This window comes from Oncorhynchus nerka, linkage group LG4, assembly GCF_034236695.1.
Source record: "Oncorhynchus nerka isolate Pitt River linkage group LG4, Oner_Uvic_2.0, whole genome shotgun sequence".
Classification (NCBI taxonomy): domain Eukaryota; kingdom Metazoa; phylum Chordata; class Actinopteri; order Salmoniformes; family Salmonidae; genus Oncorhynchus; species Oncorhynchus nerka.
In genome coordinates, this window is record NC_088399.1 from 32885534 (window position 1) to 32908899 (window position 23366).

Genomic DNA, 23366 nt, shown 5'->3' on the forward strand with positions numbered 1-23366 from the left:
TCCTCTCAAGCTCTGTCAGGTTGGATGGAGAGCGTTGCTGCACAGCTATTTTCAGGTTCAAGTCCGGGCTCTGGCTGGGCCAGTCAAGGACATTCAGAGACTTGTCCCAAAGCCACTCCTGCGTTGTCTTCCCTGTGTGCTTAGGGTTGTTGTCCTGTTGGAAGGTGAACCTTCAACCCAGTCTGATGTCCTGAGCGCTCTGGAGCAGGTTTTCATCAAGGATCTCTCTGTACTTTGCTCCGTTCATCTTTGCCTCGATCCTGACTAATCTCCCAGTCCCTGCCACTGAATAACATCCCCACAGCATGATGCTGCCACCACCATGCTTCACTGTAGGGATAGTGCCAGGTGTCCTTTAGACATGACGCTTGGCATTCAGGCTAAAGAGTTCAATCTTGGTTTAATCAGACCAGAGAATCTTGTTTCTCATGGTCTGAGAGTCCTTTAGGTGCCTTTTGGCAAACTTCAAGCGGGTTGTCGTGTCTTTCACTGAGGAGTGGCTTCCATCTGGCCACTCAACCATAAAGGCCTGATTGGTGGAGTGCCGCAGAGATGGTTGTCCCTCTGAACGATTCTCCCATCTCCATAGAGGAACTCTGGAGCTCTGTCAGAGTTACCATCATTTTGGCCGGGCGGCCAGCTCTAGGAAGAATCTTGATGGTACCAAACTTCCTCAGTTTAAGAATGATGGAGGCCACTGTGTTCTTGGGGACCTCCAATGCTGCAGACATTTTTTGGTACCCTTCTCCAGATCTGTGCCACCACACAATCCTGTCTCGGAGGTCTACAGACAATTCCTTCAAACTCATGGCTTGGTTTTTGCTCTGACATGCACTGTCAACTGTGGAACCTTATCTAGACAGGTGTGTGCCTTTCCAAATCATGTCCAATCAATTGAATTTACCACCGGTCAACTCCAATCAAGTTGTAGAAACATCTCAAGGATGATCAATGGAAACAGCATGCAGCTGAGCTCAATTTCGAGTCTCATAGCAAAGGGTCTGAATACTTTTGTAAATAATGTATTTCTGTTTTTACATTTCCTAAAATGTCTAAAAACCTGTTTTTGCTTTGTCATTATGGGGTATTGTGTGTGGATTGCTGAGGGAAAAACGATGTAATCATTTTTAGAATAAGGCTGTAACGTAACAGAATGTGGAAAAAGTGAAGGGGTCTGAATACTTTCCGAAGGCACTGTATACAGTCAAACATTTGGCACTGATCTGGGCTTACATGTTTGAGTTCAAACAGCACTTGTCTGGTCAGCTCTATCCTCTTCTTGTTCATATGTTTGATGGCCACCAGGTTGCCCTGTGTCAAAGAGACAGCAAGATAAAGAGACAGATATTAATAACCTTCTATGCAGGCTGCGTGACAGACTACTGCGTGGTGTACTGAAAGAGATGTGTTCTATGTGTGGTGTACTGAAAGAAATGTGTTATATGTGTGGTGTACTGAAAGAGATGTGTTCTATGTGTGGTGTACTGAAAGAGATGTGTTATATGTGTGGTGTACTGAAAGAGATGTGTTCTATGTGTGGTGTACTGAAAGAGATGTGTTATATGTGTGGTGTACTGAAAGAGATGTGTTCTATGCGTGGTGTACTGAAAGAGATGTGTTCTATGTGTGGTGTACTGAAAGAGATGTGTTCTATGCGTGGTGTACTGAAAGAGATGTGTTCTATGTGTGGTGTACTGAAAGAGATGTGTTATATGTGTGGTGTACTGAAAGAGATGTGTTCTATGCATGGTGTACTGAAAGAGATGTGTTCCATGTGTGGTGTACTGAAAGAGATGTGTTATATGTGTGGTGTACTGAAAGAGATGTGTTCTATGTGTGGTGTACTGAAATAGATGTGTTCTATGCGTGGTGTACTGAAAGAGATGTGTTCTATGTGTGGTGTACTGAAAGAGATGTGTTATATGTGTGGTGTACTGAAAGAGATGTGTTCTATGCATGGTGTACTGAAAGAGATGTGTTCTATGTGTGGTGTACTGAAAGAGATGTGTTATATGTGTGGTGTACTGAAAGAGATGTGTTCTATGCGTGGTGTACTGAAAGAGATGTGTTCTATGTGTGGTGTACTGAAAGAGATGTGTTATGTGTGTGGTGTACTGAAAGAGATGTGTTCTATGCGTGGTGTACTGAAAGAGATGTGTTCTATGTGTGGTGTACTGAAATAGATGTGTTCTATGTGTGGTGTACTGAAAGAGATGTGTTCTATGTGTGGTGTACTGAAAGAGATGTGTTCTATGTGTGGTGTACTGAAAGAGATGTGTTCTATGTGTGGTGTACTGAAAGAGATGTGTTCTATGCGTGGTGTACTGAAAGAGATGTGTTCTATGCGTGGTGTACTGAAAGAGATGTGTTATATGTGTGGTGTACTGAAAGAGATGTGTTCTATGCGTGGTGTACTGAAAGAGATGTGTTCTATGTGTGGTGTACTGAAAGAGATGTGTTCTATGCGTGGTGTACTGAAAGTGATGTGTTCTATGTGTGGTGTACTGAAAGAGATGTGTTCTATGCGTGGTGTACTGAAAGATATGTGTTCTATGTGTGGTGTACTGAAAGAGATGTGTTCTATGTGTGGTGTACTGAAAGAGATGTGTTCTAGAACTTAATGTGACCATCTTTGGGAGCTGTGTGACAGACAGGCATCCATTCATTGTAGGGAAATAGCGAAAAGAAAGGACATGTATAAGGTTCATGGGAACATTGACGTATTCCATTCTTATTCACTGAATTCTTGGGAAGAGGAAGAGGAAGGGAAAAACATAAGTAAAAATAGGTGTACTTCAGTGTTCCTTTAACAGAGTATAGTATCTGTGTGCCAGGTATATTTACCATGAACTCTATGCTACCGGAATGGAGAGTTATATCTGTCACTTTGAAATGGGATGATAAGTCAATCTTCAGAGAAGGTGAGGAAGCGAGAGAAATCCAGGGAGACAGTACATTATAGACTGCTAGGTACAATAGGAGGAATATAGCAATTGAGCAGCTCACCATCAAATTCAAAGTGTGCATTCTAAATAGAAAAAAGGAGGAAATATAATGCTTTGGATACTTTACAGCATATTTCAATAGAGAAGAAATGTGTTACATGTAGCCAACAACCACGTCTCAACATTCAAAGCATGACGTTTTTCACATAATCCTCCCCCTTCTCAGTAGACTCATTAAACAGAGACATTAACAACAACACGTTGCTAGCTGTGTCCAGACGAGGTGTGAACCACACTGTGTATCACATTAAAACCAGCCCAGCTGAGCTGTGCAGAGCTCGCCTACTCTCTTCTCCATCTCCTCTGTGAGCGTGTACACGTGGGTGAGCAGGAGTTGAAAATGTCAGAACTCAGAAAGCCTTACCTTAAAATAGCCTGTTTTAGCAAATAGCTGATATTTTCCATGGGCAGTTATCAAGGAGCCGTAGCTGGAGCCTCTCTGGAAGGAGGAACAAGTATCCTTTCTCAGATAAGATACAGTCAGAGAAATGTTCAGGCACACTACAGTTAGGTTCAGTTTGGTTATCATTACATATGCAAATATACAATTCAGATGAGTTATTTGCAATAGCTTGAACATTTTATTCATATGTAAGTGCAATGGGTATATTTGCCAGTTAAATGAAGAATTGCTGTTTTCATACGCTAAACCGAATCTCGGGAGACGTATGTGTAGCAACGGGTGTACACAGAGTGAATGAAAAGGGGGTGAGGGTAATGTATTAAGTGTCAGCATGCACTACGCATGTTTAGATAATGCAAATACTGGCAACACATGGCATACTGGAAATAAATCGGTCTGGAAAATCAACATGTTTTCCACACTATTATCCCAGGAATTGGACTGAAAGCTTGTAATGAAGGTGTGTGCATGTGCGTGCATGAATGTCTCCACGTGTGTACTGTACGATTTGGGATTATTTTAACAATCATTTAATATGTGTCTGCCACCGCAAACCCAGCCACCTTCAGTAAACCACCGGGAAGACGTTCAAGAATGTTTAAACTAACAAAGGATTTGGACTGTTTTTCTCTCTTTCACTCTCAATGTAAAACATATACTGTATGTACAGACACCAAACATGTAACTACAGTTTTAGATACATTCCAATGCCAGTGTTGTTACTGCACATTTGGTGTGCTATTAAACAACAATGATGTCATGAATTGTACCACGGAGACAGACATCTCGTCCTCTGTTGCATATAATAATAATAATAATAATAGATGTATTTTATATACCACTTTTCATTACAAACGGAATCTCAAAGATGCCTTAAGAACAAAGCTATGAGAGAGGTAGCAGTGATACTGTGGGTCTGTAGAGAGGTTTTAGCAAGATAAACTGCATCTGTTGAGCCTTTTCTTTCCCACTGGCTAAAATGGAATTCTAATCTGCTAGAGAAACAACAACATCTTCATCTCCGATGCACGGCAGTGCCAGGACTACTGATCAAATCTAAACAATATTAAGATCAAATTGTGAGGAAATGTTTTAGGCTGCCAGCATGTCATAATATGAGATTGCTCTTGAACAACTAATAAACAACATAATACAGGTCATTCATTGGTTTGAACTCTTGAGTCTTATTTCAGAGACAAATGTACCTGTGAGAGGGTGAGACGGCTGCCTGTTTTTTTGGGATATTTGTTGGGGCTCTCAAACTGCAGGTCCTCCCACTTTATCCTCCACAGCATTCCAGCCAACTCCTTTTCCAGCTTCAGTTTCCTTCAACAAGAACAGCAGGAGGAGACATGAATAAAAGGGTTTACAACAAAGGCACCGAACTGAAACTCTAGTATGTAGATACATTATGCATACATTGTTGTTATCAGATTGTTCTAACATGATAGAATCATTACTGTTATGATCTTTCCACATAATTGACACTTGCCATATCAAATGAGATATCAAACTTTTGTCAGTGGTATTTCCTCAGATACTATCTGATTAAATGAATGATTAGGGCTCAGCAATCTAACACTGACAAAGGGTCAAGTTCGAACTGTCCACAGCTCTATGAAAAATGATCAAAATAAAGTTGTGGTATTATGATAATAACTTTAATGATGTAATGTTACAATTCTACCTCCCCAATGTCGATCAAACTGTAAGTTACCAGAACAAAACTAAATACTGTGTGACCAAAAATAGACCACTTAAAAATATTTTTAAAGACCAGTATAACTGGAAGTCACTCTGAGATGTGAAAAAAAAATATCCAAGTGAATAAACACATCTGGTGCAGATCTCTCAGGACCTGGTGTTTCTCAACATCCCCCCGATTTGCTGCAAAAAATCCATGTTTTTAAAAATCCTCAAGCATGGCTTCAATGTTAGGAATGTGAGCGTTTTGAGGGGGAAATGGTTATTAGTTTGATACGTTGAAAATGAAGGGGGAAAAAGAGCCACACATTCCAGGTCAGTCTAAAAGGTGCAAGACACTTCCAGATAGTGCCAGTATATTATTGCAGCGTTTGCATATTGGTGGAGTTTACCCCTCTGCTGAGCCACCTATTGAATAATTATTTAACTACATGTACCATACATGTGACTTGAAAATGTGTTCTGGAGAAACAAATAAAACAGCTATTTTCACTCACATGTACAGTACATGTAGTTAAACAATTATTCATATATTCCTAATTTCCTCTTTCTGCAAGAGCTGCATTTCCACCCACAGTGGCCAATCACCATTCATTCTGATCTTAACTCCCGTCCTCCTTTTGCTGGGTCTTAACATTGAAGACTTGGAGCTGTTCTTGATGTGTATGCACAGGAACCAACTTCCATGGCCCTGCATTCCAGAGTAGCCAATTCAGAGTAGAAAACAAACGGTACAGGGCTTTCAAGTGACTCCTTGACTAAGTAGGAACTGTATTAACTGTAGGTATGTCTAAAACAGACGTAAGTTGTACCAAACATAAGAACTACAAGATAAGCCTCATCTTAGTAAGTAAGTGTCTGATCAGCTACTTTTACTAATCAGCTACTTTTAGTCAATTCATAAACCAGATAAAAACTTGTAAGTCTCTTGGGGTATGTCTCTATAAGCTTGGCACATCTAGCCACTGGGATTTCTGCCCATTCTTCAAGGCAAAACTGCTCCAGTTCCTTCAAGTTGGATGGGTTCCGCTTGTGTACAGCAATCTTTAAGTCATACCACAGATTCTCAATTGGATTGAGGTCTAGGCTTTGACTAGGCCATTCCAAGACATTTAAATGTTTCCCCTTAAACCACTCAAGTGTTGCTTTAGCAGTATGCTGATTGGTTGTTGATTCATGTAAAGTTATTTGTTTTATGCCCGTGAGTATATACAGTTGAAGTCGGAAGTTTACATACACCTTAGCCAAATACATTTAAACACAGTTGCACAATTCCTGACATTTAATCCTAGTAAACATTCCCTGTTTTAGGTCAGTTAGGATCACCACTTAATTTTAAGAATGTGAAATGTCAGAATAATAGCAGAGAGAATGATTTATTTCAGTATTTGGTAGCATAGCCTTTAAATTGGTTAACTTGGGTAAAACTTTTCGGGTAGCCTTCCACAAGCTTCCCACAATAAGTTGGGTGAATTTTGAACCATTCTTCCTGACAGAGCTGGTGTAACTGAGCCAGGTCTGTAGGCCTACTTGCTCGCACAAGCTTTTTCAGTTCTGCCCACAACTTTTCTATATGATCGAGGTCAGGGCTTTGTGATGGCCACTCCAATACCTTGACTTTCTTGTCCTTAAGCCATTTTGCCACAAATCTGGAAGTATGCTTGGGGTCATTGTCCATTTGGAAGACCCATTTGCGACCAAGCTTTAACTTCCTGACTGATATCTTGAGATGTTGCTTCAATATATCCACATAATTTTCCTTCTCATGATGCCATCTATTTTGTGAAGTGCACCAGTCCCTACTGCAGCAAAGCACCCCCACAACATGATGCTGCCACCCCCGTGCTTCACGGTTGGGATGCTGTTCTTCGGCTTGCCTTTTTCCTCCAAACATAATGATGGTCATTATGGCCAAACAGTTCTACTTTTGTTTCATCAGACCAGAGGACATTTCTCCAAAAAGTACTATCTTTGTCCCCATGTGCAGTTGCAAACCATAGTCTAGGGTTTTTTTATGGTGGTTTTGGAGCAGTGGCTTCTTCCTTGCTGAGTGGCCTCTCAGGTTATGTCAATATATGACTTGTTTTAGTGTGGATATAGATACTTTTGTACCTGTTTCCTCCAGCATCTTCACAAGGTCCTTTGCTGTTGTTCTGGGTTTGATTTGCACTTTTCGCACCAAATACATTCATCTCTAGGAGACAGAACACGTCTCCTTCCTGGGCAGTATTTTTTATTTTACTAGGCAAATCAGTTAAGAACAAATTCTTATTTTCAATGACAGCTTAGGAACAGTGGGTTAACTGCCTTGTTCAGGGGTAGAACGACAGATTTTTACCTTGTCAGCTTGTGGATTCGATCTTTCAACCTTGCGGTTACTAGTCCAACACTCTAACCACTAGGCTACCTGCCACCCAACTGGAATTGTGATACAAGTGAAATAAGTGAAATAATCTATCTGAAAACAATTGTTGGAAAAATTACTTGTGTCATGCACAAAGTAGATGTCCTAACCAATTGCCAAAACTATAGTTTGTTAAAAGTACATTTGTGGAGTGGTTGAAAAACGAGTTTTAATGACTCCAACCTAAGTGTACGGTATGTACATTTCCGACTTCAACTGTATAAACTCTCTAGACTGTGCCCGTGTGGAAGAATGGAAATGTCACATTATCGCTGGGGAGCGGTGCAATCTTTTAAGGCAGGAAACACTATTAAACCAATTCTCTCTCCCCCCAAAAGGATTTTTCTATTTAAAGGCATTCATTTGCAGTCTGGTAGCCGCAGCACCAAAGTGCTCCACACTAGCTCTATTGTTTCATAAATCCCATATGTGAATACCTTTGCTGGACAAACTCTCCATTAAACTACAGAGCCCTATGGTAGGTTCTGCTCAACATCCCCTGACACTTCACCAGGGATGGGGAGTTGTAATCCGTTACATGTAAGGGATTACAAAAAAACACTAACTGTCATTGTTACATTACCAGCTAAATTACTGTAATCAGATTACAGATGCTTTTGAAAAACTAGATGTTTACTTCAAGGATGACTTTTAAACTCAGAAAAGATGTTTGCGAAAAAAATTCTTTGACACTCTGTTTTCGCAATGACATTCAAATCAGCATTGGAAAAAGGCACACGTTTAAGTTTGTTCCAGCTGAGCGAGTCTGACCACAAGTCAGAGACCACTATGATGACACACCAAATGTGCTTGATGGATCGCGGGAAAAGAGCAGGAATAGGCTTTTGTAGGCTACTGTCCAAGCTATGTATTCCAATGGTGCAACTGCTGTCGGCATCCAAAGATTATCCAACTTGAATAAACGCTTGGAGGTAAGGATGACAGGAGTGGTGTAGTCTACGGTGATACAGATATCACTTATTATTGATATCTACATAGCGCATTGATGTGAATCACACTGCTGCTCTCTCATTTATCTATTTGCACCTCACGGATTGTGGTTGTTGTGGATGGCTGTTCACACATCTAAATGTGTATTTGAACCCAATAAAGGTTGAATTCAATCAGTTTAAGCTGCCTGTCAATCATTGTTTTTGAAACCAGTGGACAGCCAGGGAAAAATGTGCTCTTGCAACAGCTGCATAATGCAGATCCCAGCCTAAGGAATAAAAGTCTGTTTTATTGCTCAATCTAATTCATGCTGATAAAAAAAATCCATAGTCCTAATGGACACATGCTCAAACTCACACACTTTTGATAAACATAAAGGGGCAATCTGTAGTTGCTACATCCATTTTTGGATTTATAAAATATATTTACGGTACCAGTCAAACGTTTGGACATACCTACTCATTCCAGGGGTTTTCTTCATTTTTACTACTTTCAACATTGTAGAAAAATAGTGAGACATCAAAACTATGAAATAACACATATGGAATCATTTAGTAACCAAAAAAGTGTTATACAAATCAAAATATGTTATATTTTGTCACGTTCGTTGAATGGAGGAGACCAAGGTGCAGCGTGATGTGAATACATTCTTCTATTTATTAACGAAGAAATACTAAACAAACTATACAAAACAACAAAATGAACGTGACGCTGTATATAAACAAGTGCCGACACAGGCAACTAACCATAGAAAAACAAAACCCCTAGACAGGAACAAAAACACATACATCACCCATGTCACACCCTGACCTAACCAAAATAATAAAGAAAACAAAGATAACTAATGTCAGGGCATGACAGTACCCCCCCCCCCCCCCCCCCCCAAGGTGCGGACTCCCGGCCGCAAACCTACACCTATATGGGAGGGTCTGGGTGGGCATTAAGCCGCGGTGGCGGTTCTGGTGAGGGACGTGGACCCCGCTCCACTTCTGACTCGGCCCACTTATGTAATGTCTCTGGAGCGGGAACCCTCACCATCGACCCCGGGCTAGAGGACGCCACTGGACTGATGGTCGAGTCTGGAGTGAGTGGCGCCTCTGGACTGGCGGGAGACTCTGGCAGCGCCGGACAGGCGGGAGACTCTGGCAGCGCTGGACAGGCGGGAGACTCTGGCAGCGCCGGACAGGCGGGAGACTCTGGCAGATCCGGACTGGAGGGAGACTCTGGTAGATCCGGACTGGAGGGAGACTCTGGCAGATCCGGACTGGAGGGAGACTCTGGCAGATCCGGACTGGATGGAGACTCTGGCAGATCCGGACTGGAGGGAGCCAGACTGTCACCCGTCGTGGTAGGTTCCGGACTGTGACCCGTCGTAGGAGGTTCTGGTCTGTGGCCCGTTGTAGGAGGTTCCGGTCTGTGGCCCGTCGTAGGACGTTCCGGTCTGTAAACTATCGCCGGACGCTCTGGAATGGGTACTGTCGCCGGACGCTCTGGACTGGGTACTGTCGCCGGATGCTCTGGACTGGGTACTGTAGCCGGACGGTCTGGACTGGGTACTGTCGCCGGACGCTCTGGACTGGCGAGGCGCACTGTAGGCCTGGTGCGTGGTGCCGGCACTGGTGGTACCGGGCTGGGGACACGCACCTCAGGGCGAGTGCGGGGAGGAGGAACAGGGCGTACAGGGCTCTGGAGACGCACAGGAAGCCTGGTGCGTGGTGTTGGCACTGGTGGTACTGGGCTGGGGACACGCACCTCAGGGCGAGTGCGGGGAGGAGGAACAGGGCGTACAGGGCTCTGGAGACGCACAGGAAGCCTGGTGCGTGGTGTTGGCACTGGTGGTACTGGGCTGGGGACACGCACCTCAGGGCGAGTGCGGGGAGCAGGCGCAGGACGTACTGGCCTGTGGACGCGTACTGGAGGTCTGGAGTGTAGAGCTGACACAACCCGTCCTGGCTGGATGTTTATACTTGCCCTGCAAATGCAGGGCGCTGGCACAGGACGCACAGGGCTGTGCAGACTCAGTACGCAGAGCCAGCGCAGGATATCCTGGTCCAAGGAGGTACACTGGAGACCAGGAGCGCTGAGCCGGCACTCTCCTACCTGGCTGGATGCCCATTCTAGCCCGGCCAATGCGAGGAGCTGGAATAGAGTGCACCGGGCTAGAAAGGTCAGGATCAAGATAAGGTCAAGATAACTAAGGTCAGGGCGTGACATATTTGAGATTCGTCAAAGTAGCCGCCCTTTGCCTTGATGACGGCTTTGCACTTTTTTGGTTACCTCATGATTCCATATTTTCCACTTATTGCATAGTGTTGATGTATTCACTATTATTCTACACTGTAGAAAATAGTAAAAATAAAGAAAACCCTTGAATGAGTAGGTGTCCTAAAACTTTTGACCGGTGCTGTATATCCATTGATTCTTGAAGACTATAACTTATAAATAAATGGCTCATGAGCTTAGTTCAACTGTCACACTCCATGAGAACCCAAAATAAAAGCTTGTTTTTGTCCAATGTCTGTAAACAATGTAAATGTAAACAAACACTGTATAGCCTCATACCATGGTTAAAACAATAATTTTGATATCATGGATGGTCAATCTTTGCATCCATAGCTCTGTCTATTAATCTGAGAGTGGTTACATTTCTCCAGGCCCATCCCTTAGCTTTTTACCAAAACAGAGGAGGGGCGACCGTTTTGTTATTGTGTCATCTGTGGATTTGCCCTTTAAACTGCTGCATATTGTCAAGATATCAAAGTGTCACCAACAAAAAGGTAAACAATGGGCCTATGCAGCATATGACATTCATTTTCCAAATGAAAATAGCCCTTTTCAGTAGTGCTCAAAGCATGCCATTCCATGAGCGCAGCATTTATTTTTCAACTTGAACCAATGAGCCCAATCAGTCCTCCATGACAACAAAATCATAAACAACAGAGTAGGGCTGTCTTATAAATCCTTAGTTTTGGGGTTATTCTCAGGTAAAATAATTTGGCTAATCTATACTTTCATATTTCCACGTCCTATTGTTGAAGATCAAGGGGTATATCATTTATTGTAATGACTGGAATTCTGTTAGCCTTTGGTTTTTAATGTAAAGATATAATTTAATTGTATTATTATATGTAGTAGAAAGCGATTAGGTTAGAAGAAGCCTACATAACCAACTCATAAATTAAAATCTAACATCCATATATGGCCAGCTATTTAAACTTTAACATTGATTTATCTTGCAATAGATTCCGTTCAATTGGTAATCTACATTTCTGTCTTCTTCTAATGCCTCTTAAAACCTTGCTGGGATATGTGGGACGGTAGTGTCCCACCTCGCCAACAGCCAGTGAAAGTACAAGGCGCCAAATTCAAAACAAAAAAAATCTCATAATTAAAATTCCTCAAGCATACAAGTGTTTTACACAATTTTAAAGATACAATTCTCGTTAATCCAGCCACAGTGTCTGATTTAAAAAATGCTTTACCACGAAAGCACCAAAAACGATTATGTTAGGTCACCACCAACTCACAGAAAAACACAGCCATTTTTCCAGCCAAAGAGAGGAGTCACAAAAAGCACAAATAGAGATAAAATGAATCACTGACCTTTGATGATCTTCATCAGATGACACTCATAGGACGTCATGTTACACAATACATGTATGTTTTGTTCGATAAAGTGCATATTTATATTTTTTAAAATCATTTTACATTGGCGCGTTACGTTCAGTAGTTCTAAAACATGCAGTGATTGTGCAGAGGGCCACATGAATTCACAGAAATACTCATTATAAATGTTGATGAAAATTCAAGTGTTATGCATGGAACTTTAGATACACTTCTCCTTAATGTAACCGCTGTGTCAGATTTCAAAATAAATATCTGCCATGTTGGGTAGTCAACATTAGTCAAAAAGAGCATTATAAATATTCACTTACCTTTGATGATATTCATCAGAATGCACTTCCAGGATTCGCAGTTCCACAATAAATGTTTGTTTTGTTCGATAATGTCCAAATAGCTTCTTTTGTTAGGGCGTTTGGTAAACAAATCCAAAAGCGCGTTCAGGTCCAGCCAAACGTCGGACGAAAAGTTCAAAAAGTTCCGTTACAGCCCGTAGAAACTTGTCAAACGATGTATGGAATCAATCTTAAGGATGTTTGTAACATAAATCTTCAATAATATTCCAACCGGACAATTCCTTTGTCTTCAGAAAAGCAAAGGAATGGGAGCTACCTCTCATGTGAAATGCGCGTGACCAGCGCGTGACTGCTGGCAGACCTCTGACTCATTCCTCTCTCATTCTGTCCCACTTCAGAGTAGAAGCCTCAAACAATTTTCTAAAGACTGTTGACATCTAGTGGAAGCAATATCCCACTGTATCTACAATAGGGGCTGGGTGAAAAAACTACAAGCCTCAGATTTCCCACTTCCTCGTTGGATTTTTCTCAGATTTTTGCCTGCCATATGAGTTCTGTTATACTCACAGACATCATTCAAACAGTTTTAGAAACTTCAGAGTGTTTTCTATCCAATACCACTAATAATATGCATATATTAGCATCTGGGACAGAGTAGCAGGCAGTTTACTCTGGGCACCTTATTCATCCAACCTACTCAATACTGCCCTCCTGTCACCAAGAAGTTAATTAAGGGGAAAGTAATCTAAAAGTAACTGAATGTAATCAGATTACATTACTGAGATCGGGTAATCCAAAAGTTACGTTACTGATTACAATTTTGGATAGGTAACTAGTAACTGTAACAGATTACATTTAGAAAGTAACCTACCCAACTCTGCACTTCACACACATTTAAACCCAGTCAGTCTTTATTAGAAAGCCAAGATGACCCTTCTTTGAATGTTGTAAGATACACATGGAAGGAAATGACACCTTAAATTGTGAAGTCTTTGAGAAAATGTGCTTGTTCACAACCCCTATAACAGAACCCTATATAGCCAAATAATGGAGTTTCATATAAAGCCAATGACCCAAACATATGTTTCACTCCAGAAATGCAATTCTGCCTATTTCCTGAGGAATACCTAGTATCTAACTAGTATCTAACTGTGAAAGTAATTATATAGATTTGGTCATTAAAATCCTGGCAAATAGAAGGAGGCCAATTAATGTTTTGAAATTAAACATAACTAATATGAAATATCAGTGTTCCACCTGTGACGGAGAACATTAACATCAATATTAGGGGTGACAGTAGATGCATTAATTTACTGCCAAAACTATATCTGCATGAAGAGCATGTGCGAACATTTACATGTCGCTCTAGATAAGTAAGGGGTGTCAAATGTCCGGACCACGGGTGGTCTAAGTAAAAATAATATTGGGAAAACTAACTCGACATACTTTAAAATGACTAAAACCAAATCGAAACAGTGTAGAAATGAAAATTGACCTACATTCATACATTTCCTTGACTGTGTCCAGCTCGCCAATAATCACATAAATTAAAGCTAGACATTCAGGCAGCTTCGGAAATTCCAGAAACGATGGCTTTTTGCTCATTTTGACGGCGAGGAAGTATAACCAATTTTCAGAGCAGCCCTCTAAACCTTGTTGAAGACCGAATGCAGCCCCTACATAGACAGGGTTGAGAGTACCAATCATTTCCCCAGCAGATGCACAAGCACATGTGGGTGTTTCTAGCCTCCGCATTTAAAAATCCAATTATGAAAAACTAGAACTTATTTCCGAAAGCTCACCGGAACTCTATTTCATTTCACAAACAGGTTCATAGCAAAGTTCATAGAATGCGACTGGAGATCAAGCAAAGGTCTCTGTCTACATTCAATGTAAAGAATAATAACAAAGGAACGTGTTAATTACTATTATGTGAGCGTAACTATGTGGTTGTTCAAATATTTAGGCCAGATAGTGTAACTGAGTTTACCTTGGGAAGTGACATACTTTTCTGCTTTACTTTTCCACCATCACTTGCTGAGTGGTTGCTCCTGGCAACAATCATGTGCATTTCATGCTGGCACCTATAGTTGTGCTCCTAATAAATCCTCTTTGAAGCACATCAATTCTCTCTCTCTTGCTCCCCCCCCTCTCCCTCCCTTCCTCTATCCCTCCCTCCCTCTCCCTCTCTGTCTCCCCCTCCCTCTACCTCCCTCCAAGATGAAAGATGTTCATTTCACTGCTTGGTCTTCAGAGCACAAGCCTGAATGAACAAAACAACTCACCTGTAAATGAGGAAGCTGGAGATTCCAAAAATGATCAGGGCTAAGCCAGACCCGACAGCTACAATCCCCAGCACTGGAAGATGACCTGAAAATACAGGGAAACACAGCAATGTACACATTTATCCTTTTATTAACATTTCAAGATTTATAACATGTGTTTTCAAAACCAAATGATGCTTTCAAAAATCAATAGTATTAAAACTCCACAATGCTTTCCTGAAATGAATATATTCTGTATTTGGGTACCGTAAAACTTTATTTGCTTAAATCACTGAATGCAACATGCACTTATTAGAAACAGGCTTCTATTTGAGCCAGGCGTCTATTTCCTTAATTCACACAGCTTTTGCTCATTTGCATAGTTAATTGTTTGATTCCAGCATTCACTTCCAGCATTTTAATCAACTTCTTCATTTTCTGCACTAATGTGTTACCATTTACACACTGTGTCACGTTTCTTTTTTCTTAGTATGCCAGAATAATTATTCTCCTCTTTAACTGTGCGTTTTTGATAGGTCATACTTTTGCCACTATAGGGCGATTGGCTGATTTCTGGGGGTTTGTACTCCCGAAGTTGTTGACTGTTTTGTGCTTGCCAGTTAGCTAGTAGTTCTCAGCTGTTAGCAGCAGGCGCGCAATAGCCCCGTGGCTACCGCGCAGCTCCCCGGGGGCCTGCCGAGACTACCTCGCAGCTCCACCAGGGCCTGCCGCTTAGCCCACAGAGAGAAGCACAAGGTTGAACTTCACTCAACTTTCTAGAGCAGTGGTCACCAACCGGTTGATCGCGATGGACTGGTCGATGTCCAAACATTTCTGTAAAAAACCCAACAATAAAGCCTTGTGTTCCTATTTTTTTATTTGTCTCAGGCTGATGGCGGAAGATACACTTGATTCAGCTGCCTTGCAGGCGAACTGTTGCCATTTTGAACCATTTCATATGGTAGAAGGTACAAACTCTGCCTTCCCGCCAGGCCCGAGAGCAAATCAAGTACACTATAGGCCTAACGCTGGTCAATTGGACTACCGTGTCTGCAGTAACATAGCAGGAATAAAAGAAAGCTATAGCAAAGTTGATACTATGAGATTTCAAAACTAGAGAGATACTAGAGATGAACTCACTTTCTCTTTGACAGTCTATGTTTAAGTTCTTACACTTTGTATTCAACACTTTTATAAGGCATAAAATGTGTGTTCTTCATATTTCCACTCAGCGCTACAACAAGCACTGCAGCAGTAAGGAATGAGTATGAAAGTGTATCTATAGGCATGCGTTGTTGTTATTATTAGTGGCTTGGGTCTTTTTTAATATCAAGGAATATTTCACTTTCTCTGCTCATAGGAGTAACAACATGAATTACTTAAATGTATGCTCCCTCAGCTGTGCCTCACAAGTAATACAACAATGGATCTATTACCGGTGTGTTCATATAGCCTACCTCAAATTTTTAAATAATGCATTGGCAGGGCAATTCAAGCAAAGCCAATATGCGTAGATCATTTACAGGCAGGGCCTATAGCTTACTGTACAAACCTCATTGCTACAGTACAGTTTTTAAATGGTTAATGTTTCATAGGCTTACGTTTAAGTCATGTTAAAAAAAATACTGTGCGGTAGATCTCGGCTTGCATTTTGACTCAAAAGATGATCTTGACTCAGAAAAGTTTGGTGACCAATGTTCTAGAGTTTTCCCTGTTAACACTATCAACGTTTCCCTTTATTGTGGCAATTGTGATCGAATCAATGCAATATTATCCACTTTCAATGCAACATACCGAAACAAAACTAACAATGCAAGAGATTTGGTTGTAGGTTGTACTTTGATCTAGACTGTGTTTACAGCATGAGCGGTCATGAGTAGATGCGCTTGTTTTGAGATAAAAGCAAGAGCTGCACGTAGCCATGTGTGCACATTTGTTCATATCCTTTACTAGTTAGTGAGTCATTAGCCCAGTTATAAATCATTTGTAGTCAGCAATAAGAGAGTGATTGCTTCCTGCAAGAGCACAAAATGTTTACAATTCTAGACATATTTGAAAAGTGAGTCGGGTAAAGAGCTTTTTTCTTTCTTAAAGGGGCAGTGTTGTATTTTGAGACCGGCTTGAATAAGCTAAGTAGCCAATAGGCAGAGGGTAGCATAATTTGTCTGATTTACTGTGATAATGGTATGGGAATAATAATGCATTTTATTTTGTAAAGGTATTTTTTGCATCAAACAACACAACAACATTTTCAGTCATCTCCTTGTCTGAAGGACAAGTCCTGCATGTTTTTTTTTTCAAAAGTCTCATGGAATGTAGGCCTACATTGAACACCAGACATTGACTGCTAGTGTAGGGTGAATGATAAAATTGTTATGGGATGCATTTTCTCCATTGTTTTTGATGTTAGGCCACTCTGGTAGGCCTACATTATGATCAAATATCCTCAGTAGCCTACTTGGGTACCGCCTCAGTGTTCACAGTAAACGCTCACTCAGTAAACGCGCACTGCATTTTCACAATGTTCAAGTTTGTGCTCAGCAGACCTGAAATATGCTCAGTGCTGATTTTTTTTTGAAGGAACATTGGTTAGCAGCCAATGGCTAGCAGTTTCTTACTGGCGATAAAAACAGATGATTGCCATCATTTTTCCAATCATTACTGAATTATTTAATGTAATAAGTCAAACATTAAACCTCGCAAACAATTCATAATATTTTTGTAAACTTTTATTTAATCAGGGGGGCCCAATTGAGACCAGGGTCTAATTTTCAATGGTTCCCTGAAAACAACATTACATTTGAACATCACAGGCATCATAAACAAATTATTAATGTCAATCAAAAGTCATTTATCATCAGGGTTTTCAAAATTCCCTAGTGGCACCAGGGAGTCCAAAATGTGTAACTAAAAGCGGATTTACCTAGTTCAATGGAGACCCGAGGAATCTCAAGAGTTAACCAAGACCTAACAACGAAGTTAGGTCATTCGGAAGCGTGTATTGTAGAACTTTGTAAACAAAAATTGAGTAATGAAGTGATCTACGGGACTTTAATGAGGACCAGCCAACCTTTTGACACAGGATACAGTGATGCGTATTAAAACTATCACCTGTGATAAAGCGAAGGGCACTATGGAAGTGGCTGCTGCATTCCCATAAATGGTGTTTTTTATTAACAAGGACTTTTTGCAAGGAAACAAAATCAGATTGCAGCTCCAACATAGCCTGGTCAGCCATAGGGGCAATATCGTATATAACAGTGACATTTGCATACAGATGAATGTTGCAAGTTTTTGAAAATAGACCAATATTATTTATATAAATAGTAAAGAGGACAGGTCCCAAAATCGAGCTCTCAGGGATACTTTTAGTAATAGTATGGTCACCTTGTAAATAATTCATTTAGACCAGGTGTTTATTTGAAACAGGCTTTTATCTGCTGAAATGTGCCGTATATTAAAAGGAACAGGCGGCTATTTGAGACTCACCGTTTAATTGTAGTTTTAGGGTATTCTATATTAGCCAGTACTTACAGACATAATATCCACCAGTAACATTTCCTAAAAATAACATATTGTACTTACACACTAGCCTAAATTAAGCTCACACTGGCCTAAATTAAGCTCACACTGGCCTAAATTAAGCTCACACTGGCCTAAATTAAACTCACACTGGCCTAAATTAAACTCACACTGGCCTAAATTAAACTCATACTGGCCTAAATTAAACTCACACTGGCCTAAATTAAGCTCACACTGGCCTAAATTAAACTCACACTGGCCTAAATTAAACTCACACTGGCCTAAATTAAGCTCACACTGGCCTAAATTAAACTCACACTGGCCTAAATTAAACTCACACTGGCCTAAATTAAACTCACACTGGCCTAAATTAAACTCATACTGGCCTAAATTAAACTCACACTGGCCTAAATTAAACTCACACTCTCCTAAATTAAACTCACACTGGCCTAAATTAAACTCACACTGGCCTAAATTAAACAAACTGACCTAAATCAAACTCACACTGGCCTAAATTAAACGCACACTGGCCTACATTAAACTCACACTCTCCTAAATTAAACTCAGACTGGCCTAAATCAAACTCACACTGGCCTACATTAAACTCACACTGGCCTAAATTAAACTCACACTGACCTAAATTAAACTCACACTGGCCTACATTAAACTCACACTGGCCTAAATTAAACTCACACTGGCCTAAATTAAACTCACACTCTCCTAAATTAAACTCACACTGGCCTAAATCAAACTCACACTGGCCTAAATTAAACTCACACTGGCCTAAATTAAACTCACACTGGCCTAAATTAAACAAACTGACCTAAATCAAACTCAGACTGGCCTAAAATAAACAAACTGGCCTAAATTAAACTCACACTGGCCTAAATTATACAAACTGGCCTAAATTAAACTCACACTGGCCTAAATTGGTGTCTTGGAGATATATGTAACCACTTGCTGCATCACCTCAGTTTTTCAAATGTGCCTTTTCCAACCATCCTCCTATAAGTGACCCTCTGCGTGGCTCCATTACAGTTCTCCTTCAGTCTAACTCATGCTACCTGAGTCAGAAGGTCATTCCTAGACATGGCAGAATCCTGTCTGCCTCTTAACCTTGTTCAGCAGGCATACTGTAATATATCATCGTGCATGAGTGTCTCCCTCCTGTATTCCTTATATACCACTGAGACAGGCAGACTCACAAGTCAGATAATTATTTGTGGATGGACCTTATTTGGAGAGATCGTTACTTCTCAACACTCTCCCCCTCATTCAATATCTATAGATACCATATCAACACATTGCAGTGGCCAACCTAATTATTATTTATTAGCTAATACATGTATATTACTTCATAACAAATGTTGCTCCTTCTACAGTAGCCACATTTTTTCATCCATATGTTCCTTCCATGAAAAAACATGTTGCACATGAAATAGATTCAACGCAGATGGTACAACATGTAGCAGAATTAGTCAAACTGCTGTACTACTATATAAGCACCTGACTTACCTATGAATCACTTGTACAGGAGCCAGCCTACTTTACATACCATCAGCACAGGTGGGGTCATCAGAAGAGAAGACGCACGGTGGGTTATCCAGAGGTGGGCTTCCTTTGGGCCAATGAATCCTCTCCGTTGAGGACCAGATGATCTCTTTGTTAGTTCCATTGTAATGGGCCACAAGCTGCAAAACATCAAGAAAAAGTTTATGCAATTTTTACAAACGCGATGGCAGAAATTCCCATGGCCAAATGATACATTCAGAGGGATGAAAATGGAGCATGTTACCTAATTCAAATGAGCTGTTTTCTCCCACTTCAAATAAGAGCACAAATCACAGTATTACTCTAATGAGTGCCTGTTTAAATTCACAGTAGCATTAAAGCTGAATATTAAAATAGCCGTTACTCTTTTTCAGTGCCTTTAAAACATATGAGCCCATCAGTGAAAAAGCAAATCTTTGGCATGCTTTTTTGGGGCATGTCCATAATAAATAACTATGTGACTAAACTGTTCAACATTAACATATACTAATATGTATAGCAAGACACAATATTGTTGACTTAACAGAACTGGCAACTTTTCAGACAAATTAGCTGTTTGGAAAAGGTTGTCTGAGAAACGGTGGCCTTTCAGCTCTAGCAATGGGAGGTTTATTGTTTGATGCTATGGGATTTGTCAGCCCAGTCAATAGCTTCCCTTTTCACAGAAGGGCATTGTGAAACATGACTCCCATGTCTCTAACCAGTCGCTGGAGAATGTCAGTTTAGCCTGCCTCCTTAGTGGAGGGCCAAACAGGCATGTTGGGTCTCACTGCTAGCCAGTCTGTGAAGGGGAAGGGCAGCCCCACTCAGAGGGATGTAAAAACAATGCAGGTTGTAACCGTTTGTTGTGGAGCCGGAGGACCACTCAACTCAACCATTTATCAATGGATTCACTAGTTGCTGGTTTCTACAGAACTGTGGCTTTCTAATCAGCTATTTATTCACATTGGGAAGTTTTGGTTAGGTTAGTGGACTTGCTGATCAATCTGGAACATTTGTGTCCTCCAGAGAGCAACTCTGGAACAGTTCAGAGAGTCATGGAAGTGTTTGTAGAGCACAAGACAAGATAAACAAATATCTTCATTTGAATTTCAGGGAAATGTTTGTTTTTTACACATCTTATCATTAAAAGAGTACCGTACTCCAGAATACTGTATCTCCCAAACAGTAATAGCCTTTGCATGATGTTGAACATTTACTTTTAATTACATTGATGGCATCTTGGCAATTCCCAAGCAAAGCATTGGGATTTCAGCTCCACATAATTCATTATGTGGAGAGGAATTTCGAGGGAAATTGTTGTTACAGTAATTACAGCAACATCTGTAACAGATTAGACCGGTCCCCCAAAAGCACTGCTCTCACTCATTACTAGTATTTACCACTGAAATATAAAATATAAAAACCATAAAGTAAAATAATTGATCTTTTGACAACATATATTTTTGTAGTTTAGAAACATAAATGTCTATGGAAATGTTGGCTAGAGCCATAAACAATAATTATAAATAAGACTGTATTAATAATCTGCATCCCTCATCACCTCTGTGGGATATTGTAAAAGCAGGAATTTGAACATGAACACTGTTAATGAAAGTTCACACAGGAAAACACATACTGCCAAATGTTTACTTGGAGAACTCTTAAGGGTTATCTTGTAAATCACACTCAAAACTAACCTAAAAGTACCTTTGTCATAGTGAACATATGGCCACTCATCAAAGCATATTTGCATGACATCATTACATGCAGCTCAAATCTCATGATGATGCCAAAGTGATCAGTCTATCTGAGCCAGTCAGAGCCATGAGCTGCAGTCCCCACCACTGTGCATTGTGTGCACCTCAGACCACAATTCAAACAGTATAAAATAATGGTGCACTGTCTACCACTATGGTAAATTAGCAACAAATGTATTGTGTTATGTTTAGAAACTATTGGTCCTTTTTGAAATAGTAATAAGTATCCTGACCTGAACACTGTACAGTTAACTTGCCAGAAAAACAAAGCCTGAAAATAAAATAGCAAGTTGTGTCTTTCTGTGAGTGGCTTCCAAAATAGACAAGCTTTAGATGTCTTGCTTAAATTGATCTACCTGCAGAAGTATCACTTACCCCATACTCTCCAGATTCCTGGTTTGTCATTGCCCAGAGGTTAAAATCAGTGTTCCTGGCATTGTTTTTGTCTGTGGTCACAAGTCCTGTAACCCCTTAAACACAGAAAACTTTCACATTTAGACATTTCATATCACTCATAATGCAATAATGGGTTTAACAAATGCAATACCTTTTTCCTTCCCAAGTGACACCAAATAGATGAATGCAAAGTCAACTAAACACATCACCATGATCAACTCATAATATTCACCCCAGAATCGCAGGTTTTGCATCCTCTGTGTGATGCTGATTCCATCGTTCTGGGAGCCCCCCTCAGCTAGCGTGTCCTCCAAGGCCTTAGCATACATCACAAAGCCATCATAGAAGCAGCCAGCGATGAAATCCATCTGAAAGGAATGAAATGGAGGTCTGTACATAAGCCAGCAAGAGAGTATTCTTCATGATCTTCATGTCTGAAACAAGTCTGAAACCAACAGGAACCCGAACAGCTTCTAGCCCCAAGCCATAAGACTGCTACATAGTTAGCCAAATAGCTACCTGGACTATCTACATTGACCCTTGTTGCATTTGACTCATCACATATGCTGCTGCTGCTGCTTATTATCTATCCTGTTGCATAGTCACTTTACCACTACCTATATGTACATATCTACCTCAATTACCTTGTGCCCTTGCACATCAACTCGGTACTGGTACCGCGTGTATATAGTCAAGTTATTGTTACTCATTGTGTATCCTTGTATTCCTTGTGTTATTATTTTTCTATTATTTCAAAAAAGTTCTCTCTGCATTGTCGTATGTAAGCATTTCACCTGTTGTTTACGAAGCATGTGACAAATAACATTTGATTGATTGATTGATTGACTTTGTTTACTATTTGCCTGGAATTCTACCTTGACCCCTATAGGCATGGGTCTATGGCTGTCTCTAGTTAAATATCTGTTTGCATACACTTAGTCTGCCAAAAGGCTATACATCTTCACAAAGAAGAGTGAAGTTTTTCATGAATCAAAGACGTCCATTAATAACTATGCATAAATGATCTGAATTTATGATCTCTCTTGGGTCCTTTGAAAGATATTTTAAAAACACAGTGCTTTTTTTCTAGTGTGGAGAATCCTATCAAAGGTGTAAAAGCCTTTCAACAAATAAACTTTGTGGCTCTGATGCTGAGATGTGGCAGGATTTCAAACAACTTACCAGAGACGGTTCTATGTTCACATCAAAGTCCTTCTGAGCTCTAATGTGGAGCTCATCTTGGAACTGTTTGTACTCTGGATTATCAGGCTCCCTGTATGTTATTACCAACACAGACTGGGCAGAAGAAAGAGACAACAATGAGAAAGTGGAGCATTCCTGTGGAATTACACAGGGATGTAATTTCAACCTCAGTCCATAGGGGACTTGGCTTTGGGACACGACATCGGTAGTCTGTGTAATACTTGGAATCCCTGAGTTGTGCATCGTTCTCTATCAAATAAACATGAATCCAACGTTTGTCCAAACAGCAGACCAGGCAATTCACGTG

General features: G+C 40.6%; 1 protein-coding gene across 2 annotated transcripts in view; it reads right to left on the minus strand.

Moving 5' to 3' along the window:
* The window catches only part of LOC115122400 (atrial natriuretic peptide receptor 2-like), a 62533-nt gene that overhangs the window by 26282 nt on the left and 12885 nt on the right, over window positions 1–23366 (minus strand). Inside the window, exons 3-10 of one of the 2 annotated variants that reach the window (XM_029651610.2) lie at window positions 23039–23152; window positions 22089–22224; window positions 21836–21930; window positions 19726–19861; window positions 14670–14754; window positions 4614–4734; window positions 3370–3465; window positions 1234–1311 (exon numbers count right to left, since the gene is read on the minus strand). In XM_029651610.2, the coding sequence (XP_029507470.1) occupies window positions 1234–1311; window positions 3370–3465; window positions 4614–4734; window positions 14670–14754; window positions 19726–19861; window positions 21836–21930; window positions 22089–22224; window positions 23039–23152 (861 nt within the window). The remainder of the gene's footprint in view (window positions 1–1233; window positions 1312–3369; window positions 3466–4613; window positions 4735–14669; window positions 14755–19725; window positions 19862–21835; window positions 21931–22088; window positions 22225–23038; window positions 23153–23366) is intronic. The other variant, XM_029651615.1, reaches the window with a different exon arrangement.